The sequence below is a fragment of the Salmo salar genome, chromosome 26, assembly GCF_965601325.2.
Source record: "Salmo salar chromosome 26, fSalSal1, whole genome shotgun sequence".
Lineage (NCBI taxonomy): Eukaryota > Metazoa > Chordata > Actinopteri > Salmoniformes > Salmonidae > Salmo > Salmo salar.
This window is the reverse complement of record NC_138316.1, coordinates 56627494-56655383: the sequence shown is the minus strand read 5'-3', so window position 1 is coordinate 56655383 and position 27890 is coordinate 56627494. Positions and strand designations below refer to the sequence as shown.

Sequence of the window (27890 nt, the reverse complement as noted above, 5' to 3'; positions counted from 1 at the left end):
GGCGCAATACCATCCGTGTAGGGGCAGAGTGAGAAGTGTTGGATGAGAGCGAGAGGGAAAAGGATACAAGGTAGTGGTCGGAGACTTGGAGGGGAGTTGCAATGAGATTAGTGGAAGAACAGCATCTAGTAAAGATGAGGTCAAGCGTATTGCCTGCCTTGTGAGTAGGGGGGGAAGGTGAGAGGGTGAGGTCAAAAGAGGAGAGGAGTGGAAAGAAGGAGGCAGAGAGGAATGAGTCAAAGGTAGACGTGAGGAGGTTAAAGTCACCCAGAACTGTGAGAGGTGAGCCATCCTCAGGAAAGAAACTTATCAAGACGTCAAGCTCATTGATGAACTCTCCAAGAAACCTGGAGGGCGATAAATGATAAGGATGTTAACCTCTATGGGACCGGCGGGACGAATTCGTCCCACCTACGTAACAGCCACTGCCAGCCTGTGGCGCGATTTTCAAAATCTTCAAAATCCTATTACTTCAATTTCTCAAACATATGACTATTTTACAGCCATTTAAAGATAAGACTCTCGTTAATCTAACCACACTGTCCGATTTCAAAAAGGCTTTACAACGAAAGCAAAACATTAGATTATGTCAGCAGAGTACCAAGCCAGAAATAATCAGACACCCATTTTTCAAGCCAGCATATAATGTCACCAAAACCCAGAAGACAGCTAAATGCAGCACTCACCTTTGATGATCTTCATCAGATGACAACCCTAGGACATTATGTTATACAATACATGCATGTTTTGTTCAATCAAGTTCATATTTATATCAAAAACCAGCTTTTTACATTAGCATGTGACGTTCAGAACTAGCATACCCCCCGCAAACTTACGGGGAATTCGCTAACATTTTACTAAATTACTCACGATAAACGTTCACAAAAAGCATAACAATTATTTTAAGAATTATAGATACAGACCTCCTCTATGCACTCGATATGTCCGATTTTAAAATAGCTTTTTGGTGAAAGCACATTTTGCAATATTCTAAGTACATAGCCCAGGCATCACGGGCTCGCTATTTAGACACCCGGCAAGTTTAGCACTCACCATAATCATATTTACTATTATAAAAATGTCATTACCTTTTGTTGTCTTCGTCAGAATGCACACCCAGGACGTCTACTTCAATAACAAATGTTGGTTTGGTCCAAAATAATCCATCGTTATATCCGAATAGCGGCGTTTTGTTCGTGCGTTCCAGACACTATCCGAAATAGTAAAGAAGTGTCGCGCGCTTGGCGCAATTCCTGACAATAAAATTCAAAGTATTCCATTGCCGTACGTCGAAGCATGTCAACCGCTGTTTAAAATCAATTTTTACGTCATTTTTCTCGTAGAAAAGCGATAATATTCCGACAGGGAATCTCCTTTTCGGCAAACAGAGGAAAAAATCCCAAAGGCGGGGGCGGTCGGGGTCACGCGCATAAGCTAGTGTCTCTTGATGGGCCACTTGAGAAAGGCGATAATGTGTTTCAGCCTGGGGCTGGAATGACGACATTCTCTTTTTTCCCGGGCTCTGAGAGCCTATGGACGACGTGGGAAGTGTCACGTTAGAGCAGAGATCCTTAGTAAATGATAGAGATGGCAAAGAAGTTCCAGAAATGGTCAGACAGGCCACTTCCTGTAAAGGAATCTCTCAGGTTTTGACCTGCCATTTGAGTTCTGTTATACTCACAGACACCATTCAAACAGTTTTAGAAAATTTAGGGTGTTTTCTATCCATATGTAATAAGTATATGCATATTCTAGTTACTGAGTAGGAGTGGTAACCAGATTAAATCGGGTATGTTTTTTTATCCAGCCGTGTCAATGCTGCCCCCTAGCCCTAACAGGTTAAGCTTGAAAGGGCTGGTAACTGTGACAGCATGGAATTCAAATGAGGAGATAGACAGATGGGTCAGGGGAGAAAGAGAAAATGTCCACTTGGGAGAGATGAGGATTCCAGTGCCACCACCCCGCTGGCCAGATGCTCTCGGGGTATGCGAGAACACGTGGGCAGATGAGGACAGAGCAGTAGGAGTAGCAGTGTTATCTATGGTAATCCATGTTTCCGTCAGCGCCAGGAAGTCTAGGGACTGGAGGGTAGCATAGGCTGAGATGAACTCTGCCTTGTTGGCCGCAGACCGGCAGTTCCAGAGGCTGCCGGAGACCTGGAACTCCACGTGGGTCGTGCGCGCTGGGACCACCAGGTTAGAGTGGCAGCGGCCACGCGGTGTGAAGCGTTTGCGTGGCCTGTGCAGAGGGGAGAGAACAGGGATAGACAGACACATAGTTGACAGGCTACAGAAGAGGCTACGCTAATGCAAAGGAGGTTGGAATGACAAGTGGACTACACGTCTCGAATGTTCAGAAAGTTAAGCTTACGTTGCAAAAATCTTATTGACAAAAATGACGAAAATGATACAGTACTGCTGGCTGGTGGAGTAGGCTAGCTAGCAGTGGCTGCGTTGTTGACTTTGTTTGAACGTTTAGCTGGCTAGGTAACCTCGATAGTTTCAGTACTACACCTTATCATGATACAAAAGCAACTATGTAGCTAGCTAACATAACACTAATCAAGACGTTCCTTTGTAATGTATTTAGTTTCTACAATGCTGCTCGTCGGTAATAGTTGGCTAGGTTTGGAAAAATGGTGTCGCGGGGGACGAAAATAGCTGGCTAGCTAACCTCGATAATTACTCTAAACTACACAATTATCAAACTATGACAAAGACAACTATGTAGCGAGCTAACACTGCACTAGTCAAATTGTTCCGTTGTAATATAATAGTTTCTACAGTGCTGCTAGTCAGTAGAAGTTGGCTAGTTGGCTAGCTAGCAGTGTTGACTAAGTTAGGAGGACGAAAACAGCTGGCTAGCTAACCTCGATAATTACTCTAATTACTCTAAACTACACAATTATCTTTGATACAAAGACGGCTATGTAGCTAGCTAAGAAAAATTGCTCTGATCAAACAAATCAAGCCGTTGTAATGAAATGTAATATTACCTGCGGAGCGAAGCGAAGTGCGACTACTCGCTCCAAACACAGAGCAGGGGGACCTTGCGGGCGCTGCAGGATTTCAGTCCTTCACGGCGTAGTGTGTTACCAATTGTTTTCTTGGTGACTCTGGTCCCAGCTGCCTTGAGATCATTGACAAGATCCTCCCGTGTAGTTCTGGGCTGATTCCTCACCGTTCTCATGATCATTGCAACTCCACGAGGTGAGATCTTGCATGGAGTCCCAGGCCGAGGGATATTGACAGTTCTTTTGTGTTTCTTCCATTTGCGAATAATCGCACCAAATGTTGTCACCTTCTCACCAAGCTGCTTGGCGATGGTCTTGTAGCCCATTCCAGCCTTCTGTAGGTCTACAATCTTGTCCCTGACATCCTTGGAGAGCTCTTTGGTCTTGGCCATGGTGGAGAGTTTGGAATCTGATTGATTGATTGCTTCTGTGGACAGGTGTCTTTTATACAGGCAACAAGCTGCGGTTAGGAGCACTCCCTTTAAGAGTGTGCTCCTAATCTCAGCTCGTTACCTGTATAAAAGACACCTGGTAGCCAGAAATCTTTCTGATTGAGAGGGGGTCAAATACTTATTTCCCTCATTAAAATGCAAATCAATTTATAACATTTTTGACATGCGTTTTTCTGGATATTTTTGTTGTTATTCTGTCTCTCACTGTTCAAATAAACCTGCCATTAAAATGATAGACTGATCCTTTCTTTGTCAGTGGGCAAACGTACAAAATCAGCAGGGGATCAAATACTTTTTTCCCTCCTCACTGTAGCTGTCTCTGATGGAGCTGGGCCAGGCCAGTGAGACCACGGTGTCTGTTCCTCTAGTAGTGTGCATATCATAGGGGGGTTATGAATGCTATATTATGTGTTATAACTGTCCTATGTATGTTCCTCAGTGGGCGTATGAGCTGGGCCAGGCCAGTGAGACCAAGGTGTCTGTTCCTCTCCATGGATGTGAACACTTCTACCTCCTCTCCAAGCCTCTAGCAGAGCCGCTACCGCCCAGCACCCCAGGTGAGACTACCTGCTCTCAGAGCCGCTACCGCCCAGCACCCCAGGTGAGACTACCTGCTCTCAGAGCCGCTACCGCCCAATACCCCAGGTGAGACTACCTGCTCTCAGAGCCTCTACCGCCCAGCCCCCCAGGTGAGACTACCTCCTCTCAGAGCCTCTAGCAGAGCCTCTACCGCCCAGCACCCCAGGTGAGACTACCTCCTCTCAGAGCCTCTACCGCCCAGCACCCCAGGTGAGACTACCTCCTCTCAGAGCCTCTAGCAGAGCCGCTACCGCCCAGCACCCCAGGTGAGACTACCTGCTCTCAGAGCCTCTACCGCCCAGCACCCCAGGTGAGACTACCTCCTCTCAGAGCCTCTAGCAGAGCCGCTACCGCCCAGCACCCCAGGTGAGACTACCTCCTCTACCGCCCAGCACCCCAGGTGAGACTACCTGCTCTCAGAGCCTCTACCGCCCAGCACCCCAGGTGAGACTACCTGCTCTCAGAGCCCAGCACCCCAGGTGAGACTACCTCCTCTACCGCCCAGCACCCCAGGTGAGACTACCTCCTCTCAGAGCCGCTACCGCCCAGCACCCCAGGTGAGACTACCTCCTCTACCGCCCAGCACCCCAGGTGAGACTACCTGCTCTCAGAGCCCAGCACCCCAGGTGAGACTACCTCCTCTACCGCCCAGCACCCCAGGTGAGACTACCTGCTCTCAGAGCCCAGCACCCCAGGTGAGACTACCTCCTCTACCGCCCAGCACCCCAGGTGAGACTACCTCCTCTACAGCCCAGCACCCCAGGTGAGACTACCTCCTCTACAGCCCAGCACCCCAGGTGAGACTACCTCCTCTCAGAGCCTCTACCGCCCAGCACCCCAGGTGAGACTACCTCCTCTACAGCCCAGAACCCCAGGTGAGACTACCTGCTCTCAGAGCCCACCACCCCAGGTGAGACTACCTGCTCTCAGAGCCTCTACGGCCCAGAACCCCAGGTGAGACTACCTGCTCTCAGAGCCCACCACCCCAGGTGAGACTACCTGCTCTCAGAGCCCAGCACCCCAGGTGAGACTACCTCCTCTCACAGCCCAGCACCCCAGGTGAGACTACCTCCTCTACAGCCCAGAACCCCAGGTGAGACTACCTGCTCTACAGCCCAGAATCCCAGGTGAGACTACCTGCTCTACAGCCCAGCACCCCAGGTGAGACTACCTCCTCTACAGCCCAGAACCCCAGGTGAGACTACCTCCTCTACAGCCCAGAATCCCAGGTGAGACTACCTGCTCTACAGCCCAGAACCCCAGGTGAGACTACCTGCTCTCAGAGCCTCTACAGCCCAGCACCCCAGGTGAGACTACCTGCTCTACAGCCCAGAACCCCAGGTGAGACTACCTGCTCTCAGAGCCTCTACGGCCCAGAACCCCAGGTGAGACTACCTCCTCTACAGCCCAGAACCCCAGGTGAGACTACCTGCTCTCAGAGCCCAGTACCCCAGGTGAGACTACCTGCTCTCAGAGCCCAGCACCCCAGGTGAGACTACCTGCTCTCAGAGCCCAGCACCCCAGGTGAGACTACCTCCTCTACAGCCCAGAACCCCAGGTGAGACTACCTGCTCTACAGCCCAGAACCCCAGGTGAGACTACCTGCTCTACAGCCCAGAACCCCAGGTGAGACTACCTGCTCTACAGCCCAGAACCCCAGGTGAGACTACCTGCTCTACAGCCCAGAACCCCAGGTGAGACTACCTGCTCTACAGCCCAGAACCCCAGGTGAGACTACCTGCTCTCAGAGCCTCTACAGCCCAGCACCCCAGGTGAGACTACCTGCTCTACAGCCCAGAACCCCAGGTGAGACTACCTGCTTTACAGCCCAGAACCCCAGGTGAGACTACCTGCTCTCAGAGCCCAGAACCCCAGGTGAGACTACCTGCTCTACAGCCCAGAACCCCAGGTGAGACTACCTGCTCTCAGAGCCCAGAACCCCAGGTGAGACTACCTGCTTTACAGCCCAGAACCCCAGGTGAGACTACCTGCTCTCAGAGCCCAGAACCCCAGGTGAGACTACCTGCTCTACAGCCCAGAACCCCAGGTGAGACTACCTGCTCTCAGAGCCCAGAACCCCAGGTGAGACTACCTGCTCTACAGCCCAGAACCCCAGGTGAGACTACCTGCTCTCAGAGCCCAGAACCCCAGGTGAGACTACCTGCTCTCAGAGCCCAGAACCCCAGGTGAGACTACCTGCTCTCAGAGCCCAGAACCCCAGGTGAGACTACCTGCTCTACAGCCCAGAACCCCAGGTGAGACTACCTGCTCTCAGAGCCCAGAACCCCAGGTGAGACTACCTGCTTTACAGCCCAGAACCCCAGGTGAGACTACCTGCTCTCAGAGCCCAGAACCCCAGGTGAGACTACCTGCTCTACAGCCCAGAACCCCAGGTGAGACTACCTGCTCTCAGAGCCCAGAACCCCAGGTGAGACTACCTGCTCTACAGCCCAGAACCCCAGGTGAGACTACCTGCTCTCACAGCCCAGAACCCCAGGTGAGACTACCTGCTCTCACAGCCCAGAACCCCAGTGTTCTGAGTTCTACGTGGGTGGCTTCTGCTCTGTCATTGAGTACCACGTTCAGGTGTGACTACCTGCTCTACCATTTTGTTTTTTACTTTGCTTGTAAAATAATCCACATATGGTTTCTTCAAGGAGTTAGAGCTGGTTCCGTTCAGTCCAGAAGGTGTTGAGAGACTAGCTGTAATATGGCTGAACCAGTGATGGGTTTAGGATACTGTCCTTCACCCAGTTCAATGTAACAGCGATGGGTTTAGGATACTGTCCTTCACCCAGTTCAATGTAACAGTGATGGGTTTAGGATACTGTCCTTCACCCAGTTCAATGTAACAGTGATGGGTTTAGGATACTGTCCTTCATATTCTCCCAGTTCAATGTAACAGTGATGGGTTTAGGATACTGTCCTTCACCCAGTTCAATGTAACAGTGATGGGTTTAGGATACTGTCCTTCACCCAGTTCAATGTAACAGTGATGGGTTTAGGATACTGTCCTTCATATTCTCCCAGTTCAATGTAACAGCGATGGGTTTAGGATACTGTCCTTCACCCAGTTCAATGTAACAGCGATGGGTTTAGGATACTGTCCTTCACCCAGTTCAATGTAACAGTGATGGGTTTAGGATACTGTCCTTCATATTCATCCAGTTCAATGTAACAGTGATGGGTTTAGGATACTGTCATTCACCCAGTTCAATGTAACAGCGATGGGTTTAGGATACTGTCCTTCACCCAGTTCAATGTAACAGCGATGGGTTTAGGATACTGTCCTTCACCCAGTTCAATGTAACAGCGATGGGTTTAGGATACTGTCATTCACCCAGTTCAATGTAACAGTGATGGGTTTAGGATACTGTCCTTCACCCAGCTCAATGTAACAGTGATGGGTTTAGGATACTGGTCCTTCACCCAGTTCAATGTAACAGTGATGGGTTTAGGATACTGTCCTTCACCCAGTTCAATGTAACAGCGATGGGTTTAGGATACTGTCATTCACCCAGTTCAATGTAACAGTGATGGGTTTAGGATACTGTCCTTCATATTCTCCCAGTTCAATGTAACAGTGATGGGTTTAGGATACTGTCCTTCACCCAGTTCAATGTAACAGCGATGGGTTTAGGATACTGTCCTTCACCCAGTTCAATGTAACAGCGATGGGTTTAGGATACTGTCCTTCACCCAGTTCAATGTAACAGCGATGGGTTTAGGATACTGTCCTTCATATTCACCCAGTTCAATGTAACAGTGATGGGTTTAGGATACTGTCCTTCACCCAGTTCAATGTAACAGTGATGGGTTTAGGATACTGTCCTTCATATTCATCCAGTTCAATGTAACAGTGATGGGTTTAGGATACTGTCATTCACCCAGTTCAATGTAACAGCGATGGGTTTAGGATACTGTCATTCACCCAGTTCAATGTAACAGCGATGGGTTTAGGATACTGTCTTTCACCCAGCTCAATGTAACAGTGATGGGTTTAGGATACTGTCTTTCACCCAGTTCAATGTAACAGCGATGGGTTTAGGATACTACATGATACTAGAATGTTCTCTTTCAACCATCCTGAGGCCTGTGAGTGTTTTACAACGTAGGGGCACAGGTCCAGTGAATTTGGAGTAGTCAAGGTGACAGATAATCAAATGTATTTATAAAGCCCTTCTTACATCAGCTGATATCTCAAAGTGCTGTACAGAAACCCAGCCTAAAACCCCAAACAGCAAGCAATGCAGGTGTAGAAGCACGGTGGCTAGGAAAAACTCCCTAGAAAGGCCAGAACCTAGGAAGAAACCTAGAGAGGAACCAGGCTCTGAGGGGTGGCCAGTCCTCTTCTGGCTGTGCCGGGTGGAGATTATAACAGATAATGACCCATTCAATACCACCTTGCACACTCTTTCCTGCATCTATCTGATCTACGGTGTCATCATTAGTCCCAACAGTTTCAAAAGAGAGTTTCTATTGGACAAATCCAGGAATGTTCATCCCTGTTTTTGTTCCGTTTTAAGAAATGTTTTTCATCAGAATCGGCAGAATGAATATACCCCTGATCACACACTAACACAGTTCACTTTCATAGCAGCCACGTACAAACAGCATGATCACTTTAATAGCAGCCACATACAAACAGCATGATCACTTTGCTCGTTGTAGAATTCCTTCTCGCATCTACGCACTCTCCTCCTCAACGTTTCCCTTCGCTTGCAGACTTCAGTGCACCACATCAGTTGTCTGTGACCAGGCGAAGAAACCTTTCCGAGCCAAACCTTCATATCATAACCGCTACGCACAGCCTACACCGTTGTCACCATATTAGCTGACGTCATAGCTAGTCAACATGGCTACTAGAACTAACGCGTTAGTAAACCCGCTACAATCATGCAGGTCAGTCAGCAAGCAGTTTAGCAGTTACACCGGCGGGCCCCGTTGGAAATAAATTAATAGAACCAAAAGCTCACCTTGACTTGGCATTGGATAGTTCCAGTGTTGGATAGCCATAGCCAGCTAGCTAACATATAGTATCTCTCTTTGTTTGAATAGGCTAATCTAGCTAGCTGCATTCGCTAGCTGTGTACGTGAGAAAAAAAATACAGACAAATATAGCAAGCTCTCTCTCTCTCTCTCTCTCTCTCTCTTGCTTTTCCTTAATTTTTGAAGAAATTCATTTGAAAACTGTTCAACTATTGTCTGTCTCTCTCTTAAGTCAACTACTCACCACGTTTTATACACTGCAGTGCTAGCTAGCTGTAGCTTATACTTTCAGTACTAGATTCATTCTCTGATCCTTTGATTGGGTGGACAACATGTCAGGGTCATGCTGCAAGAGCTCTGATAGGTTGGAGAACATCCTCCGCAAGTTGTCATAATCACTGTGTAAGTCTATGGAAGTGGGTGAGAACCACGAGCCTCCTAGGTTTTGTGTAGAAGTCAATGTGCCCAGAGGAGGACGGAAACTAGCTGTCCTCCGGCTACACCGTGGTGCTGTTGAGGCTACTGTAGACCTTCATTGCAAAACAGTGTTTTTTTATCAATGATTTGGTAACATACAAATATTTTTTTGTGTAGTTTTATCTAAATGGGATAACTTTTTTAATTTTTTTTAATGAAATTCTCTGAGGAGGATTGTCCTCCCCTTCCTCCTCAGAGGAGCCTCCACTGGCCTGAACTCTGTCCTGTCTGGTGGTCAGGGTGTGTTGTAATCAGGGCTCTAAAGTGTGACCAATAATGGTCGCATATGCAACAAAATATGTTTGCTGTGAAACCAGGAGTTTTATTTTGGGAGGACTGTGTGACTATATATGAAGAAGAAAAGTAAATCTCCCAGCGAATTGTTTTAACGAGGCTTTGCTGTACACATCAAGGGTCAGGGGTCAGACTGTATCTCTGTGCGTTCTCTCTCTCTCTCTAGTGGTGACAGATCCAACCATATCCATGTGGGGTCAAGGGTCAGGGGTCAGACTGTATCTCTGTGTGTTCTCTCTCTCTCTCTAGTGGTGACAGATCCAACCATATCCATGTGGGGTCAGGGGTCAGGGGTTAGACTGTGTTGTAACTCTGTATCTCTGTGTGTTCTCTCTCTCTCTAGTGGTGACAGATCCAACCATATCCATGTGGGGTCAGGGGTCCTGTCTGTGTTGTAACTGTGTATCTCTGTGTGTTCTCTCTCTAGTGGTGATAGATATGGATGGGAGGATCTATGTGAGAGCGTGGCAGGGAGGGGTCCTGTCTGGAGGATTTGAGAAGAACCCTAAACCCATTTTCACCGAGGGACGTAATCAGCTGGAGATACAGAACATGCAGGAGGACTGGGACCACTTCGGTGAGAGACTGGGGCTGATTTATGTACAACGGAACCCTGTTCCGTTTACGTTGCCACGGCTACTGTAGAACATGGGATTCCATTTAGCAGACGTTTTACCAACTGAGTCACACATTCTAGAATGGGTTGGCCCCAGTGGGAATCGAACCCATGATGTTGCCACCACATTCTAGAATGGGTTGGCCCCAGTGGGAATCGAACCCATGATGTTGCCACCACATTCTAGAATGGGTTGGCCCCAGTGGGAATCGAACCCATGATGTTGCCACCACATTCTAGAATGGGTTGGCCCCAGTGGGAATCGAACCCATGATGTTGCCACCACATTCTAGAATGGGTTGGCCCCAGTGGGAATCGAACCCATGATGTTGCCACCACATTCTAGAATGGGTTGGCCCCAGTGGGAATCGAACCCATGATGTTGCCACCACATTCTAGAATGGGTTGGCCCCAGTGGGAATCGAACCCATGATGTTGCCACCACATTCTAGAATGGGTTGGCCCCAGTGGGAATCGAACCCATGATGTTGCCACCACATTCTAGAATGAGTTGGCCCCAGTGGGAATCGAACCCATGATGTTGCCACCACATTCTAGAATGGGTTGGCCCCAGTGGGAATCGAACCCATGATGTTGCCACCACATTCTAGAATGAGTTGGCCCCAGTGGGAATCGAACCCGTATATACTGTGTTTATACCGTGTTTATACTGTGTTTATACTGGTTATATATTGTGTTTATACTGGTTATATACTGGTTATATATTGTGTTTATACTGGTTATACTGTGTTTATACTGTGTTTATACTGTGTTTATACTGGTTATATACTGTGTTTATACTGTGTTTATACTGTTTATACTGTGTTTATACTGGTTATATACTGTGTTTATACTGTGTTTATACTGTTTATACTGGTTATATACTGGTTATATACTGTGTTTATACTGTTTATACTGTGTTTATACTGGTTATATACTGTGTTTATACTGGTTATATACTGTTTATACTGTGTTTATACTGGTATATATTGTGTTTATACTGGTATATTCTGTGTTTATTCTGTGTTTATATACTGTGTTTATATACTGTGTTTATACTGTGTTTTTATACTGTGTGATTATAAACCGTAGTAACTGACCGGTCCGTAGTATCTCAGCCTAACCCCCTCTCTCACCCTCCCCCCTGTAGAGCCCATGCTGTCGGCCCTGTTGAGGAGGATGCCAGAGCTGGAGGTCTGTGAGATCCAGCAGCTGGTCAACTGTCCCGAGTCGTTCACCCCAGACATGCGCTGTCTGATGGGGGAGACACCGGGCGTGCACGGATACTTCGTCCTGGCTGGAATGAACGCCTCCGGCCTGGCCTTCGCTGGCGGAGCAGGAAAGTAAGAACGACGGGACATTTCCCAGTACATCTACTTTAGGGTTGAAAGTAAGAACGACGGGACATTCCCAGTACATCTACTTTAGGGTTGAAAGTAAGAACGACGGGACATTCCCAGTACATCTACTTTAGGGTTGAAAGTGAGAACGACGGGACATTCCCAGTACATCTACTTTAGGGTTGAAAGTGAGAACGACGGGACATTCCCAGTACATCTACTTTAGGGTTGAAAGTAAGAACGACGGGACATTTCCCAGTACATCTACTTTAGGGTTGAAAGTAAGAACGACGGGACATTCCCAGTACATCTACTTTAGGGTTGAAAGTGAGAACGACGGGACATTCCCAGTACATCTACTTTAGGGTTGAAAGTAAGAACGACGGGACATTCCCAGTACATCTACTTTAGGGTTGAAAGTGAGAACGACGGGACATTCCCAGTACATCTACTTTAGGGATGTCATGATATGGCATTATTCATATGTTTCATGACAAGCAAACAAAACATGATCATTTAAGCAGTGAATTGTAGACATAGTATCATAGTATTGTAGATATAGTATCTTACTATCGTAGATGTAGTATCATAGTATCGTAGATATAGTATCTTACTATCGTAGATGTAGTATCATAGTATCGTAGATATAGTATCTTACTATCATAGACGTAGTATCATAGTATCGTCCTGTCTGTTAGGGTTAGAGGTTACAGCTGTCCTGTCTGTCAGGGTTAGAGGTTACAGCTGTCCTGTCTGTCAGGGTTAGAGGTTACAGCTGTCCTGTCTGTCAGGGCTAGAGTTACAGCTGTCCTGTCTGTCAGGGTTAGAGGTTACAGCTGTCCTGTCTGTCAGGGTTAGAGGTTATATCTGTCCTGTCTGTCAGGGTTAGAGGTTACAGCTGTCCTGTCTGTCAGGGCTAGAGGTTACAGCTGTCCTGTCTGTCAGGGTTAGAGGTTACAGCTGTCCTGTCTGTCAGGGTTAGAGGTTATAGCTGTCCTGTCTGTTAGGGTTAGAGGTTACAGCTGTCCTGTCTGTCAGGGTTAGAGGTTATATCTGTCCTGTCTGTTAGAGGTTACAACTGTTCTGTCTGTTAGAGGTTAGAGGTTACAGCTGTCCTGTCTGTTAGGGTTAGAGGTTATATCTGTCCTGTCTGTTAGGGGTTACAGCTGTCCTGTCTGTTAGGGTTAGAGGTTATGTCTGTTAGGGTTAGAGGTTACTCAGGGGTTGGGGTATAGTGTTGTGCTAAATGAACTGGATCAAACCAGTGTTTACCGTCTTCAGGTACCTGGCGGAGTGGATGACGTACGGCTACCCCATGGCTAACGTGTGGCCGCTGGACATCAAACGCTTCGGCAACCTTCAGAGCAGCCGGACTTTCCTCCGACACAGGGTCATGGAGGTCATGCGTGAGTCCTGACCAGAGCAATACACGCAATCACACTCCCTGTTTTTAGTAATGCACGGACTGAATGCTCAGCTTCCTGCTTCGCTCGTATTGGGTACGCTCAAAATGGCCGCCAGTCCAGCCATTTACAGCAACATAGACTTGAATACAGATTACCATTCTAGTAGTTGTATTTCTGTGATACTGACCACATGGTGAACAGAGGTAGAGACCAGGCTTGAATGATGACTCAGAGTTTTATGTTGTATTACATGTCTGACTGTCTGTCCCTCTCTCCCTGTGTCTGCCTGTCTGTCCCTCTCTCCCTGTGTCTGTCTGTCCCTCCCCAGCCCTGCTGTATAACCTAAAGGTTCCTCGTTGGGACTTCCAGACGGGCCGTCAGCTGAGGACTTCTCCCCTGTACGACCGTCTGGACACACAGGGAGCCAGATGGATGGAGAAACACGGCTTTGAGAGGGCCAAGTACTTCATCCCTGCAGGGAAGGGTGAGGCTGACCCCACACACACACACACACACACACACACACACACACACACACACACACACACACACACACACCACTACATGGCTTTGAGAGGGCCAAGTACTTCATCCCTGCAGGGAAGGGTGAGGCTGACCCCACACACACACACACACACACACACACACACACACACACACACACACACACACACACACACACACACACACCACTACATGGCTTTGAGAGGGCCAAGTACTTCATCCCTGCAGGGAAGGATGAGGCTGACCCCACACACACTACACACACACACACTACACACACACACACACTACACCCCACACACCCCAGTTATATCATCTGTCCTCAGACCTGCTGTCTCTCAGCACTGTGTTTAGTTAACCGGTTATATCATCTGTTCTCAGACCTGCTGTCTCTCAGCACTGTGTTTAGTTAACCGGTTATATCATCTGTTCTCAGACCTGCTGTCTCTCAGCACTGTGTTTAGTTAACCGGTTATATCATCTGTTCTCAGACCTGCTGTCTCTCAGCACTGTGTTTAGTTAACCGGTTATATCATCTGTTCTCAGACCTGCTGTCTCTCAGCACTGTGTTTAGTTAACCGGTTATATCATCTGTTCTCAGACCTGCTGTCTCTCAGCACTGTGTTTAGTTAACCGGTTATATCATCTGTTCTCAGACCTGCTGTCTCTCAGCACTGTGTTTAGTTAACCGGTTATATCGTCTGTTCTCAGACCTGCTGTCTCTGGATGCCAGTAAAACCTTCTATAAGCCGGACTGGTTTGACATCGTGGGGTCGGAGGTGAAGTGCTGCAAGGAGGCTGTCTGTGTCATCGACATGTCGTCCTTCACCAAGTTCGAGCTCACTGTGAGTGACCCCTGGGGAGGAGAGAAGAGAAGGAAGGAGGGAGGGGAGGGGAGGGGAGGGAGAGGAGAGGAGGGACAGGAGAGGAGAGGAGAGGAAGGGAAGGGAATGGAGGTATCGTCTTCCTCCTATGATGTAAGCTGTAGGTGGCTGACCCCTGGAGAGGAGAGGAGAGGAGAGGAGAGGAGAGGAGAGGAGAGGAGAGGAGAGGAGAGGAGAGGAGAGGAGAGGAGAGGAGGAGACCACCCTAGGTCACAGCTATAATGTGAATTACATTATCTCTATGACTAGACCACCCTAGATCACTACTTTTCTTTCTGTGCCAGTCTACAGATGACCAGGCGTTGGCGTTGCTACAGTACCTCTGTGCCAATGACCTCGATGTGCCAGTGGGTCACATCGTTCATACGGGCATGCTGAACGAGAGGGGCGGATATGAGAACGACTGCAGCGTGGTCAGAGTCAAGAAGAACAGGTGAGAGTTTAACCATTAAGAAGAACAGGTGAGAGTTTAACCATTAAGAAGAACAGGTGAGAGTTTAACCATTAAGAAGAACAGGTGAGAGTTTAACCATTAAGAAGAACAGGTGAGAGTTTAACCATTAAGAAGAACAGGTGAGAGCTTAACCATTAAGAAGAACAGGTGAGAGTTTAACCATTAAGAAGAACAGGTGAGAGCTTAACCATTAAGAAGAACAGGTGAGAGCTTAACCATTAAGAAGAACAGGTGAGAGTTTAACCATTAAGAAGAACAGGTGAGAGCTTAACCATTAAGAAGAACAGGTGAGAGCTTAACCATTAAGAAGAACAGGTGAGAGTTTAACCATTAAGAAGAACAGGTGAGAGTTTAACCGTTAAGAAGAACAGGTGAGAGTTTAACCGTTAAGAAGAACAGGTGAGAGTTTAACCGTTAAGAAGAACAGGTGAGAGTTTAACCATTAAGAAGAACAGGTGAGAGCTTAACCATTAAGAAGAACAGGTGAGAGTTTAACCATTAAGAAGAACAGGTGAGAGTTTAACCATTAAGAAGAACAGGTGAGAGTTTAACCATTAAGAAGAACAGGTGAGAGCTTAACCATTAAGAAGAACAGGTGAGAGTTTAACCATTAAGAAGAACAGGTGAGAGCTTAACCATTAAGAAGAACAGGTGAGAGTTTAACCATTAAGAAGAACAGGTGAGAGTTTAACCATTAAGAAGAACAGGTGAGAGCTTAGCCATTAACCTCTAGGGGAGGTGGGACAAAATCGTCCCACACTATTCAACAGCCAGTGAAAAATTAGAGCGCCAAATTTAAAACCACAAAATGTCATATTTCAAAGTTCTCAAACATAGGACTATTTTACACCATTTTATAGATACACTTCTCCTGAATCGAACCACGTTGTACGATTTCCAAAAGGCTTTACAGCGAAAGCAAAACATTAGATTATGTTAGGAGAGTACATAGACACAAAAAACCACACAGCCATTTCCAAGCAACTAGCATGCATCACAAAAACCCAAAACACAGCTAAATGCACTAACCTTTGATGATCTTCATCAGATGACACTCCTAGGACATTATGTTATACAATACATGCATGTTTTATTCAATCAAGTTCATATTTATATCAAAAAACAGCTTTTTACATTAGCATGTGATGTTCAGAACTAGCATACCCACCGAAAACTTCTGGTGAATTTACTAAATTACTCACGATAAACGTTAACAAAATACATAACAATTATTTTAAGAATTATAGATACAGAACTCCTTTATGCAATCGCTTTGTCCGATTTTAAAATAGCTTTTCGGCGAAAGCACATTTTGCAATATTCTGAGTACATAGCTCGGCCATCACGGCTAGCTATTTTGACACCCGCCAACTTCGGGGTCACCTAAACTCAGAATTACTATTAGAAAAATTGGATTACCTTTGTTGTTCTTCGTCAGAATGCACTCCCAGGACTTCTACTTCAACAACAAATGTTGTTTTGGTTCCAAATAATCCATAGTTATATCCAAATACCTCCGTTTTGTTCGTGCGTTCAGGTCACTATCCGAAGGGTAACGCGCGAGCGCATTTCGTGACAAAAAAATTCAAAATATTCCATTACCGTACTTAGAAGCATGTCAAACACTGTTTAAAATCTATTTTTATGCTATTTTTCTCGTAAAATAGTGATAATATTCCAACCGGGCAACGTTGTATTCATTCAAAGAGAGAAATAAAAAAATGGAGTAGTCTCGTGAACGCGCATCTCCAGTCTCACTGTCCCCAGGCTGACCACTTACAAACTCTGCTGCTGTACTTTGCCCAGAGACAGCAGACACCCCATTCCACTTTCTGGCAGCTTTAGAGAGCCAATGGAAGCCTTAGAAAGTGTCACGTTACAGCACAGATGCTGTATTTTTGATAGAGATGCAACAGAAGGACAACAAATTGTCAGACAGGGCACTTCCTGTATGGAATCTTCTCAGGTTTTGGCCTTCCATATGAGTTCTGTTATACTCACAGACACCATTCAAACAGTTTTAGAAACTTTAGAGTGTTTTCTATCCAACTCTACTAATTATATGCATATTCTAGTTTCTGGGCAGGAGTAGTAACCAGATTAAATCGGGTACGTTTTTTTATCTGGCCGTGAAAATACTGTCCCCTATACCACAACAGGGGGGGCCAGCACAGAAAAAAAAAAAAATGAAATGAAAAGAAATGTATGCATTCGCTACTGTAAGTCGCTCTGGATAAGAGCGTCTGCTAAATGACTAAAATGTAAATGTAAAATGTTAACTTCTATGGGCTAGGTGGGACGCTGCGGGACACAGCCAGTTTATCAGGGCGGAAAATTCAATAACAACAAAATGTCATAATTCAACTTTCTCAAACATACAACTATTTTACACCATTTTAAAGATAAACTTCTCGTTAATCGAACCACTTTGTCCGATTTTCAAAAAAGGCTTTACAGCGAAAGCATAACATTAGATTATGTTAGGAGAGTACATATCCAAAAATAATCACAGCCATTTTCCAAGCAAGGACATGTGTCAATAAAAACCAAATCACAGCTAAATGAAGCACTAACCTTTGATCTTCATCAGATGACACTCCTAGGACATCATGTTACACAATACATGTATGTTTTGTTCGATAAAGTTCATATTTATATCTAAAAATCAGTATTTTACATTGGCGCTTGATGTTCAGAAAATGTATTCCCACCAAAACCTTCGGTGAATGTGCACATAAATTTACAAAAATACTCACAATAAACCTTGACAAAATATATAACAATTATTTTAAGAATTATAGATAGACTACCCCTGGATGCAACTGCTGTGTCAGATTTTAAAATAGCTTTACGGAGAAAGCACATTTTTCAATATTCTGAGTACATTCAGACACCCGCCAAGTTCGGGGCAACCTAAACTCAGAATTAGTATTAGAAAGTTGCTCTTACCTTTGCTGATCTTCATCAGAATGCACTCCCACGACTGCTACTTCCACAAGAAATGTTGTTTTTGTTCGAAATAATCCATATTTATGTCCAAATACCTCCGTTTTGTTCGTGCGTACAGATCACTTATCCAAAGGCATAACGCGCGAGCGCGGAACGAGAGACGAAAAGTCAAAATGTTCCATTACCGTACTTAGAAGCATGTCAAACGCTCAGGTTTTTGCCTGCCATATGAGTTCTGTTATACTCACAGACACCATTCAAACAGTTTTAGAAACTTCAGAGTCTTTTCTATCCAAATCTACTAATAATATGCATATTCTCATTTCTGGGCAAGAGTAGTAACCTGTTTAAATTGGGTACGTTTTTCATCCGGCCGTGAAAATACTGCCCCCTAGCCCAGACAGGTTAAGAAGAACAGGTGAGAGTTTAACCATTAGAAGAACCACTGCAGCGTGGTCAGAGTCCAGAAGAATAGGTGAGAGCCTAGCCAGCTGTTCATAACTCCACCTGGGGGCAACTCCACCTGGGGGCAACTCCACCTGGTTGGTAACTCCACCTGGGGGCAACTCCACCTGGTTGGTAACTCCATCTGGGGGCAACTCCACCTGGTTGGTAACTCCACCTGGTTGGTAACTCCACCTGGTTGGCAACTCCACCTGGGGGTAACTCCACCTGGGGGCAACTCCACCTGGTTGGTAATTCCACCTGGGGGCAACTCCACCTGGGGGCAACTCCACCTGGTTGGTAACTCCATCTGGGGGCAACTCCACCTGGTTGGTAATTCCACCTGGGGGTATCTCCACCTGGTTGGTAACTCCACCTGGTTGGTAACTCCACCTGGTTGGTAACTCCACCTGGTTGGTAACTCCACCTGGGGGCAACTCCACCTGGTTGGTAACTCCACCTGGTTGGTAACTCCACCTGGTTGGTAACTCCACCTGGTTGGTAACTCCACCTGGTTGGTAACTCCACCTGGTTGGTAACTCCACCTGGTTGGCAACTCCACCTAGTTGGCAACTCCACCTGGGGGTAACTCCACCTGGTTGGTAACTCCACCTGGTTGGTAACTCCACCTGGTTGGCAACTCCACCTGGTTGGTAACTCCACCTGGTTGGTAACTCCACCTGGGGGTAACTCGTGTGAATGTCCTCCAAATGAACAGGATAGAGACTGAACCACCTTGTCTTACGTCAGACACCTCCACATTCGTCTGCACTGTCTGTTGAGGGACGAGCGTCACATAGGAGTGACACCACCAGTCGCAAGACAATGGCTGGGGAGGCGACGGGTTAGTCCCTCGTCTAAATGTTTTTCTCTCTCCGTCTCTCTCTCTGTCTCTCTCTCTCTCTCTCTCTCTCTCTCTCTGTCTCTCTCTGTCTCTCTCTCTCTCTCTCTCTCTCTCTCTGTCTCTGTCTCTGTCTCTCTCTCTGTCTCTCTCTCTCTGTCTCTCTCTCTCTCTCTCTCTCTCTCTCTCTCTGTCTCTCTCTCTCTGTCTCTCTCTGTCTCTCTCTGTCTCTCTCTCTCTCTCTCTCTCTCTCTCTCTCTCTCTCTCTCTCTCTCTGTCTCTCTCTCTCTCTCTGTCTCTCCTCTATGTCTCTCTCTCTGTCTCTCTCTCTCTGTCTCTCCTCTATGTCTCTCCTCTGTCTCTCTCTCTGTCTCTGTAGCTTCTTCATCATCTCTCCTACGGATCAGCAGGTCCACTGCTGGTCGTGGTTGAAGAAGCACATGCCCGAAGACCCACAGCTCCACCTCGAGGATGTCAGTTGGAAGTACACCGGTGAGAACGATCGCTGCAGAATCCTCAACTTTCCCCTCAGTTCTACACAATGTAATTCTGTTCTGAGAACCCGTTTTTCTCCCACGCCTCCCTTCCTACAGCGTTGAATCTTATTGGTCCGCGCGCGATGGACGTCCTAGGAGAACTATCGTATGTCTCCATGACTCCCGAACACTTCCCGTCCCTCTTCTGTAAGGTGAGGGGAACCCCTGTCCGTCTGTAAGGTGAGGGGAACCCCTGTCCTTCTGTAAGGTGAGGGGAACCCCTGTCCTTCTGTAAGGTGAGGGGAACCCCTGTCCGTCTTCTGTAAGGTGAGGGGAACCCCTGTCCTTCTGTAAGGTGAGGGGAACCCCTGTCCGTCTGTAAGGTGAGGGGAACCCCTGTCCGTCTGTAAGGTGAGGGGAACCCCTGTCCTTCTGTAAGGTGAGGGGAACCCCTGTCCTTCTGTAAGGTGAGGGGAACCCCTGTCCGTCTTCTGTAAGGTGAGGGGAACCCCTGTCCGTCTTCTGTAAGGTGAGGGGAACCCCTGTCCGTCTTCTGTAAGGTGAGGGGAACCCCTGTCCTTCTGTAAGGTGAGGGGAACCCCTGTCCTTCTGTAAGGTGAGGGGAACCCCTGTCCTTCTGTAAGGTGAGGGGAACCCCTGTCCTTCTGTAAGGTGAGGGGAACCCCTGTCCTTCTGTAAGGTGAGGGGAACCCCTGTCCTTCTGTAAGGTGAGGGGAACCCCTGTCCGTCTGTAAGGTGAGGGGAACCCCTGTCCTTCTGTAAGGTGAGGGGAACCCCTGTCCGTCTTCTGTAAGGTGAGGGGAACCCCTGTCCGTCTGTAAGGTGAGGGGAACCCCTGTCCTTCTGTAAGGTGAGGGGAACCCCTGTCCTTCTGTAAGGTGAGGGGAACCCCTGTCCGTCTTCTGTAAGGTGAGGGGAACCCCTGTCCTTCTGTAAGGTGAGGGGAACCCCTGTCCGTCTGTAAGGTGAGGGGAACCCCTGTCCGTCTGTAAGGTGAGGGGAACCCCTGTCCTTCTGTAAGGTGAGGGGAACCCCTGTCCTTCTGTAAGGTGAGGGGAACCCCTGTCCGTCTTCTGTAAGGTGAGGGGAACCCCTGTCCGTCTTCTGTAAGGTGAGGGGAACCCCTGTCCGTCTTCTGTAAGGTGAGGGGAACCCCTGTCCTTCTGTAAGGTGAGGGGAACCCCTGTCCTTCTGTAAGGTGAGGGGAACCCCTGTCCTTCTGTAAGGTGAGGGGAACCCCTGTCCTTCTGTAAGGTGAGGGGAACCCCTGTCCTTCTGTAAGGTGAGGGGAACCCCTGTCCTTCTGTAAGGTGAGGGGAACCCCTGTCCGTCTGTAAGGTGAGGGGAACCCCTGTCCTTCTGTAAGGTGAGGGGAACCCCTGTCCGTCTTCTGTAAGGTGAGGGGAACCCCTGTCCGTCTTCTGTAAGGTGAGGGGAACCCCTGTCCTTCTGTAAGGTGAGGGGAACCCCTGTCCTTCTGTAAGGTGAGGGGAACCCCTGTCCTTCTGTAAGGTGAGGGGAACCCCTGTCCTTCTGTAAGGTGAGGGGAACCCCTGTCCTTCTGTAAGGTGCGGGGAAACCCCTGTCCTTCTGTAAGGTGAGGGGAAACCCCTGTCCTTCTGTAAGGTGCGGGGAAACCCCTGTCCTTCTGTAAGGTGAGGGGAAACCCCTGTCCTTCTGTAAGGTGAGGGGAACCCCTGTCCTTCTGTAAGGTGAGGGGAACCCCTGTCCTTCTGTAAGGTGAGGGGAACCCCTGTCCTTCTGTAAGGTGCGGGGAAACCCCTGTCCTTCTGTAAGGTGAGGGGAAACCCCTGTCCTTCTGTAAGGTGCGGGGAAACCCCTGTCCTTCTGTAAGGTGAGGGGAAACCCTGTCCGTCTTTAGACCAGTCGCGTTATGTGATAGTGAAGTGGCCCCCGTCTCATCACAAGGCTGAGTGTTGTTGTTGTTGTGTTTCTGACCCTTGGTTTGTGTGTCAACAGGAAATGAGTGTGGGATATGCCAATGGGATCAGAGTGATGAGTATGACCCATACAGGAGAGCCAGGATTCATGCTTTACATACCTATAGAGGTGAGATATACACTATACTATACTATACTATATACTACTGGTAATATACCCATACAGGAGAACCAGGCTTCACATACCTATAGAGGTGAGATATACACTATACTCTACTATATTATACACTACTGGTAATATACTACTATACTACTGGTTATATACTACTAGAGACTACTGGTTATATGCCCATAGACTACTGGTTATATACTACTAGACTATTGGTTATATACTACTAGACTACTGGTTATATACTACTAGTCTACTGGTTATATACTACAAGACTACTGGTTATATACTACTAGACTACTGGTTATATACTACTAGACTACTGGTTATATACTACTAGACACTACTGGTTATATACTACTAGACACTACTGGTTATATACTACTAGACACTACTGGTTATATACTACTAGACACTACTGGTTATATACTACTAGACTACTGGTTATATACTACTACACTACTGGCTATATACTACTGGTTATATACTACTAGACTACTGGCTATATCCTACTGGTTATATACTACTAGACTACTGGTTATATACTACTAGACTACTATACACTACTGGTTATATACTACTATACACGACTGGTTATATACTACTAGACTACTGGTTATATACTACTAGACTACTGGTTATATACAACTAGACTACTGGTTATATACTACAAGACTACTATACACTACTGGTTATATACTACTAGACTACTGGTTATATACTACTGGACTACTGGTTATATACTACTGGACTACTGGTTATATACTACTGGACTACTGGTTATATACTACTAGACTACTGGTTATATACTACTAGACTACTGGTTATATACTACTAGACTACTGGTTATATACTACTAGTCTACTATACACTACTGGTTATATACTACTAGATACTACTGGTTATATACTATACACTACTGGTTATATACCACTAGTCTACTGGTTATATACTACTAGACTACTGGTTATATACTACTAGACTACTGGTTATATACTACTATACACTACTGGTTATATACTACTAGACTACTGGTTATTTTCTACTAGTCTACTGGTTAAATACTACTAGACTACTGGTTATATACTACTATACACTACTGGTTATATACTACTAGACTACTGGTTATATACTACTAGACTACTGGTTATATACTACTAGACACTACTGGTTATATACTACTAGACTACTGGTTAAATACTACTATACTACTGGTTATATACTACTGGTTATATACTACTAGACTACTGGTTATATACTACTATACACTACTGGTTATATACTACTAGCCTACTGGTTATATACTACTATACACTACTGGTTATATACTACTAGACTACTGGTTATATACTACTATACACTACTGGTTATATAATACTAGACTACTGGTTATATACTTCTAGACTACTGGTTATATACTACTAGACTACTGGTTATATACTACTAGACTACTGGTTATATACTACTACACTACTGGTTATATACTACTAGACTACTGGTTATATACTACTGGACTACTGGTTATATACTACTAGACTACTGGTTATGTACTACTAGACTACTATACACTACTGGTTATATACTACTGGTTATATACTACTAGACTACTGGTTATATACTACTAGACTACTGGTTATATACTTCTAGACTACTGGTTATATACTACTAGACTACTGGTTATATACTACTAGACTACTGGTTATATACTACTACACTACTGGTTATATACTACTAGACTACTGGTTATATACTACTGGACTACTGGTTATATACTACTATAGACTACTGGTTATATACTACTATACACTACTGGTTATATATTTCTAGACTACTGGTTATATACTACTAGACTACTGTTTATATACTACTAGACTACTGGTTATATACTACTAGACTACTGGTTATATACTACTAGACTACTATACACTACTGGTTATATACTACTAGACTACTGGTTATATACTACTAGACTACTGGTTATATACTACTAGACTACTGGTTATATACTACTAGACTACTATACACTACTGGTTATATACTACTATACACGACTGGTTATATACTACTATACACGACTGGTTATATACTACTATACACGACTGGTTATATACTACTAGACTACTGGTTATATACTACTAGACTACTGGTTATATACTACTGGTTATATACTACTAGACTACTGGTTATATACAACTAGACTACTGGTTATATACTATACACTACTAGTTATATACTACTACACTACTGGTTATATACTACTATACACTACTGGTTATATACTACTAGACTACTGGTTATATACTACTAGACTACTGGTTATATACTACTAGACTACTGGTTATATACTACTAGACTACTGGTTATATACTACTAGTCTACTATACACTACTAGTTATATACTACTAGATACTACTGGTTATATACTATACACTACTGGTTATATACCACTAGTCTACTGGTTATATACTACTAGACTACTGGTTATATACTACTAGACTACTGGTTATATACTACTATACACTACTGGTTATATACTACTAGACTACTGGTTATTTTCTACTAGTCTACTGGTTAAATACTACTAGACTACTGGTTATATACTACTATACACTACTGGTTATATACTACTAGACTACTGGTTATATACTACTAGACTACTGGTTATATACTACTAGACACTACTGGTTATATACTACTAGACTACTGGTTAAATACTACTATACTACTGGTTATATACTACTGGTTATATACTACTAGACTACTGGTTATATACTACTATACACTACTGGTTATATACTACTAGCCTACTGGTTATATACTACTATACACTACTGGTTATATACTACTAGACTACTGGTTATATACTACTATACACTACTGGTTATATAATACTAGACTACTGGTTATATACTTCTAGACTACTGGTTATATACTACTAGACTACTGGTTATATACTACTAGACTACTGGTTATATACTACTACACTACTGGTTATATACTACTAGACTACTGGTTATATACTACTGGACTACTGGTTATATACTACTAGACTACTGGTTATGTACTACTAGACTACTATACACTACTGGTTATATACTACTGGTTATATACTACTAGACTACTGGTTATATACTTCTAGACTACTGGTTATATACTACTAGACTACTGGTTATATACTACTAGACTACTGGTTATATACTACTACACTACTGGTTATATACTACTAGACTACTGGTTATATACTACTGGACTACTGGTTATATACTACTATAGACTACTGGTTATATACTACTATACACTACTGGTTATATATTTCTAGACTACTGGTTATATACTACTAGACTACTGTTTATATACTACTAGACTACTGGTTATATACTACTAGACTACTGGTTATATACTACTAGACTACTGGTTATATACTACTAGACTACTATACACTACTGGTTATATACTACTAGACTACTGGTTATATACTACTAGACTACTGGTTATATACTACTAGACTACTGGTTATATACTACTAGACTACTATACACTACTGGTTATATACTACTATACACGACTGGTTATATACTACTAGACTACTGGTTATATACTACTAGACTACTGGTTATATACTACTGGTTATATACTACTAGACTACTGGTTATATACTACTATACTACTGGTTATATACTACTAGACTACTGGTTATATACTACTAGACTACTGGTTATATACAACTAGACTACTGGTTATATACTATACACTACTAGTTATATACTACTACACTACTGGTTATATACTACTATACACTACTGGTTATAGACTACTAGACTACTGGTTATATACTACTAGACTACTGGTTATATACTACTAGACTACTGGTTATATACTACTAGACTACTGGTTATATACTACTAGACTACTGGTTATATACTACTAGACTACTGGTTATGTACTACTAGACTACTGGTTATGTACTACTAGACTACTGGTTATATACTACTAGACTACTGGTTATGTACTACTAGACTACTGGTTATATACCACTAGACTACTGGTTATATACTACTAGTCTACTGGTTATATACTACTAGTCTACTGGTTATATACTACTAGTCTACTGGTTATATACTACTAGACTACTGGTTATATACTACTAGTCTACTGGTTATATACTACTAGACTACTGGTTATATACTACTAGACTACTGGTTATATACTAGACACTACTGGTTATATACTACTAGACTACTGGTTATATACTACTGGTTATATACTACTAGACTACTGGTTATATACTACTAGTCTACTGGTTATATACTACTAGTCTACTGGTTATATACTATACACTACTGGTTATATACTACTAGACTACTGGTTATATACTACTGGTTATATACTACTAGACTACTATACTACTGGTTATATACTACTATACTACTGGTTATATACTACTAGACTACTGGTTATATACTACTATAAACTACTGGTTATATACTACTATAAACTACTGGTTATATACTACTAGACTACTGGTTATATACTACTAGACTACTGGTTATATACTACTAGACTACTGGTTATATACTACTGGTTATATACTACTAGACTACTATACTACTGGTTATATACTACTAGACTACTGGTTATATACTACTAGACTACTGGTTATATACTACTATAAACTACTGGTTATATACTACTAGACTACTGGTTATATACTACTAGACTACTGGTTATATACTACTAGACTACTGGTTATATACTACTGGTTATATACTACTAGACTACTGGTTATATACTACTAGACTACTGGTTATATACTACTAGACTACTGGTTATATACTACTAGACTACTATACACTACCGGTTATATACTACTAGACTACTGGTTATATACTACTAGTCTACTGGTTATATACTACTAGACTACTGGTTATATACTACTAGACTACTGGTTATATACTAGACACTACTGGTTATATACTACTAGACTACTGGTTATATACTACTAGACTACTATACACTACTGGTTATATACTACTAGACTACTGGTTATATACTACTAGACTACTGGTTATATACTACTAGTCTACTGGTTATATACTACTAGTCTACTGGTTATATACTACTAGACTACTGGTTATATACTACTAGACTACTGGTTATATACTACTAGTCTACTGGTTATATACTACTAGTCTACTGGTTATATACTACTAGACTACTGGTTATATACTAGACACTACTGGTTATATACTACTACACTACTGGTTATATACTACTAGACTAGTATACACTACTGGTTATATACTACTAGACTACTGGTTATATACTACTAGTCTACTGGTTATATACTACTAGTCTACTGGTTATATACTACTAGACTACTGGTTATATACTACTAGACTACTGGTTATATACTACTAGTCTACTGGTTATATACTACTAGACTACTGGTTATATACTACTAGACTACTGGTTATGTACTACTAGACTACTGGTTATGTACTACTAGACTACTGGTTATATACCACTAGACTACTGGTTATATACCACTAGACTACTGGTTATATACTACTAGACTACTGGTTATATACTACTAGACTACTGGTTATGTACTACTAGTCTACTGGTTATATACTACTAGTCTACTGGTTATATACTACTAGACTACTGGTTATATACTACTAGACTACTGGTTATATACTACTAGACTACTGGTTATATACTACTAGACTACTGGTTATATACTACTAGACTACTGGTTATGTACTACTAGACTACTGGTTATGTACTACTAGACTACTGGTTATATACTACTAGACTACTGGTTATGTACTACTAGACTACTGGTTATATACCACTAGACTACTGGTTATATACTACTAGTCTACTGGTTATATACTACTAGACTACTGGTTATATACTACTAGACTACTGGTTATATACTAGACACTACTGGTTATATACTACTAGACTACTGGTTATATACTACTGGTTATATACTACTAGACTACTGGTTATATACTACTAGTCTACTGGTTATATACTACTAGTCTACTGGTTATATACTATACACTACTGGTTATA

The 27890-nt window shown here is 44.1% G+C and overlaps 1 protein-coding gene across 5 annotated transcripts in view; it reads left to right on the top strand.

Annotated features, from left to right (window-relative positions):
* The window catches only part of pdpr (pyruvate dehydrogenase phosphatase regulatory subunit), a 64640-nt gene that overhangs the window by 16220 nt on the left and 20530 nt on the right, over nucleotides 1-27890 (top strand). Inside the window, exons 7-16 of one of the 5 annotated variants that reach the window (XM_082969885.1) lie at nucleotides 3905-4022; nucleotides 10232-10381; nucleotides 11571-11763; nucleotides 13042-13166; nucleotides 13495-13650; nucleotides 14382-14515; nucleotides 14839-14987; nucleotides 19622-19734; nucleotides 19836-19930; nucleotides 21720-21809. In XM_082969885.1, coding sequence (XP_082826011.1) covers nucleotides 3905-4022; nucleotides 10232-10381; nucleotides 11571-11763; nucleotides 13042-13166; nucleotides 13495-13650; nucleotides 14382-14515; nucleotides 14839-14987; nucleotides 19622-19734; nucleotides 19836-19930; nucleotides 21720-21809 — 1323 coding nt within the window. Of the gene's footprint in view, nucleotides 1-3904; nucleotides 4023-4352; nucleotides 4411-4565; nucleotides 4602-4872; nucleotides 4886-5808; nucleotides 5817-10231; nucleotides 10382-11570; nucleotides 11764-13041; nucleotides 13167-13494; nucleotides 13651-14381; nucleotides 14516-14838; nucleotides 14988-19621; nucleotides 19735-19835; nucleotides 19931-21719; nucleotides 21810-27890 lie in introns of those variants that run through there. The other 4 variants (XM_082969887.1, XM_082969886.1, XM_082969888.1 and 1 more) reach the window with 4 other exon arrangements.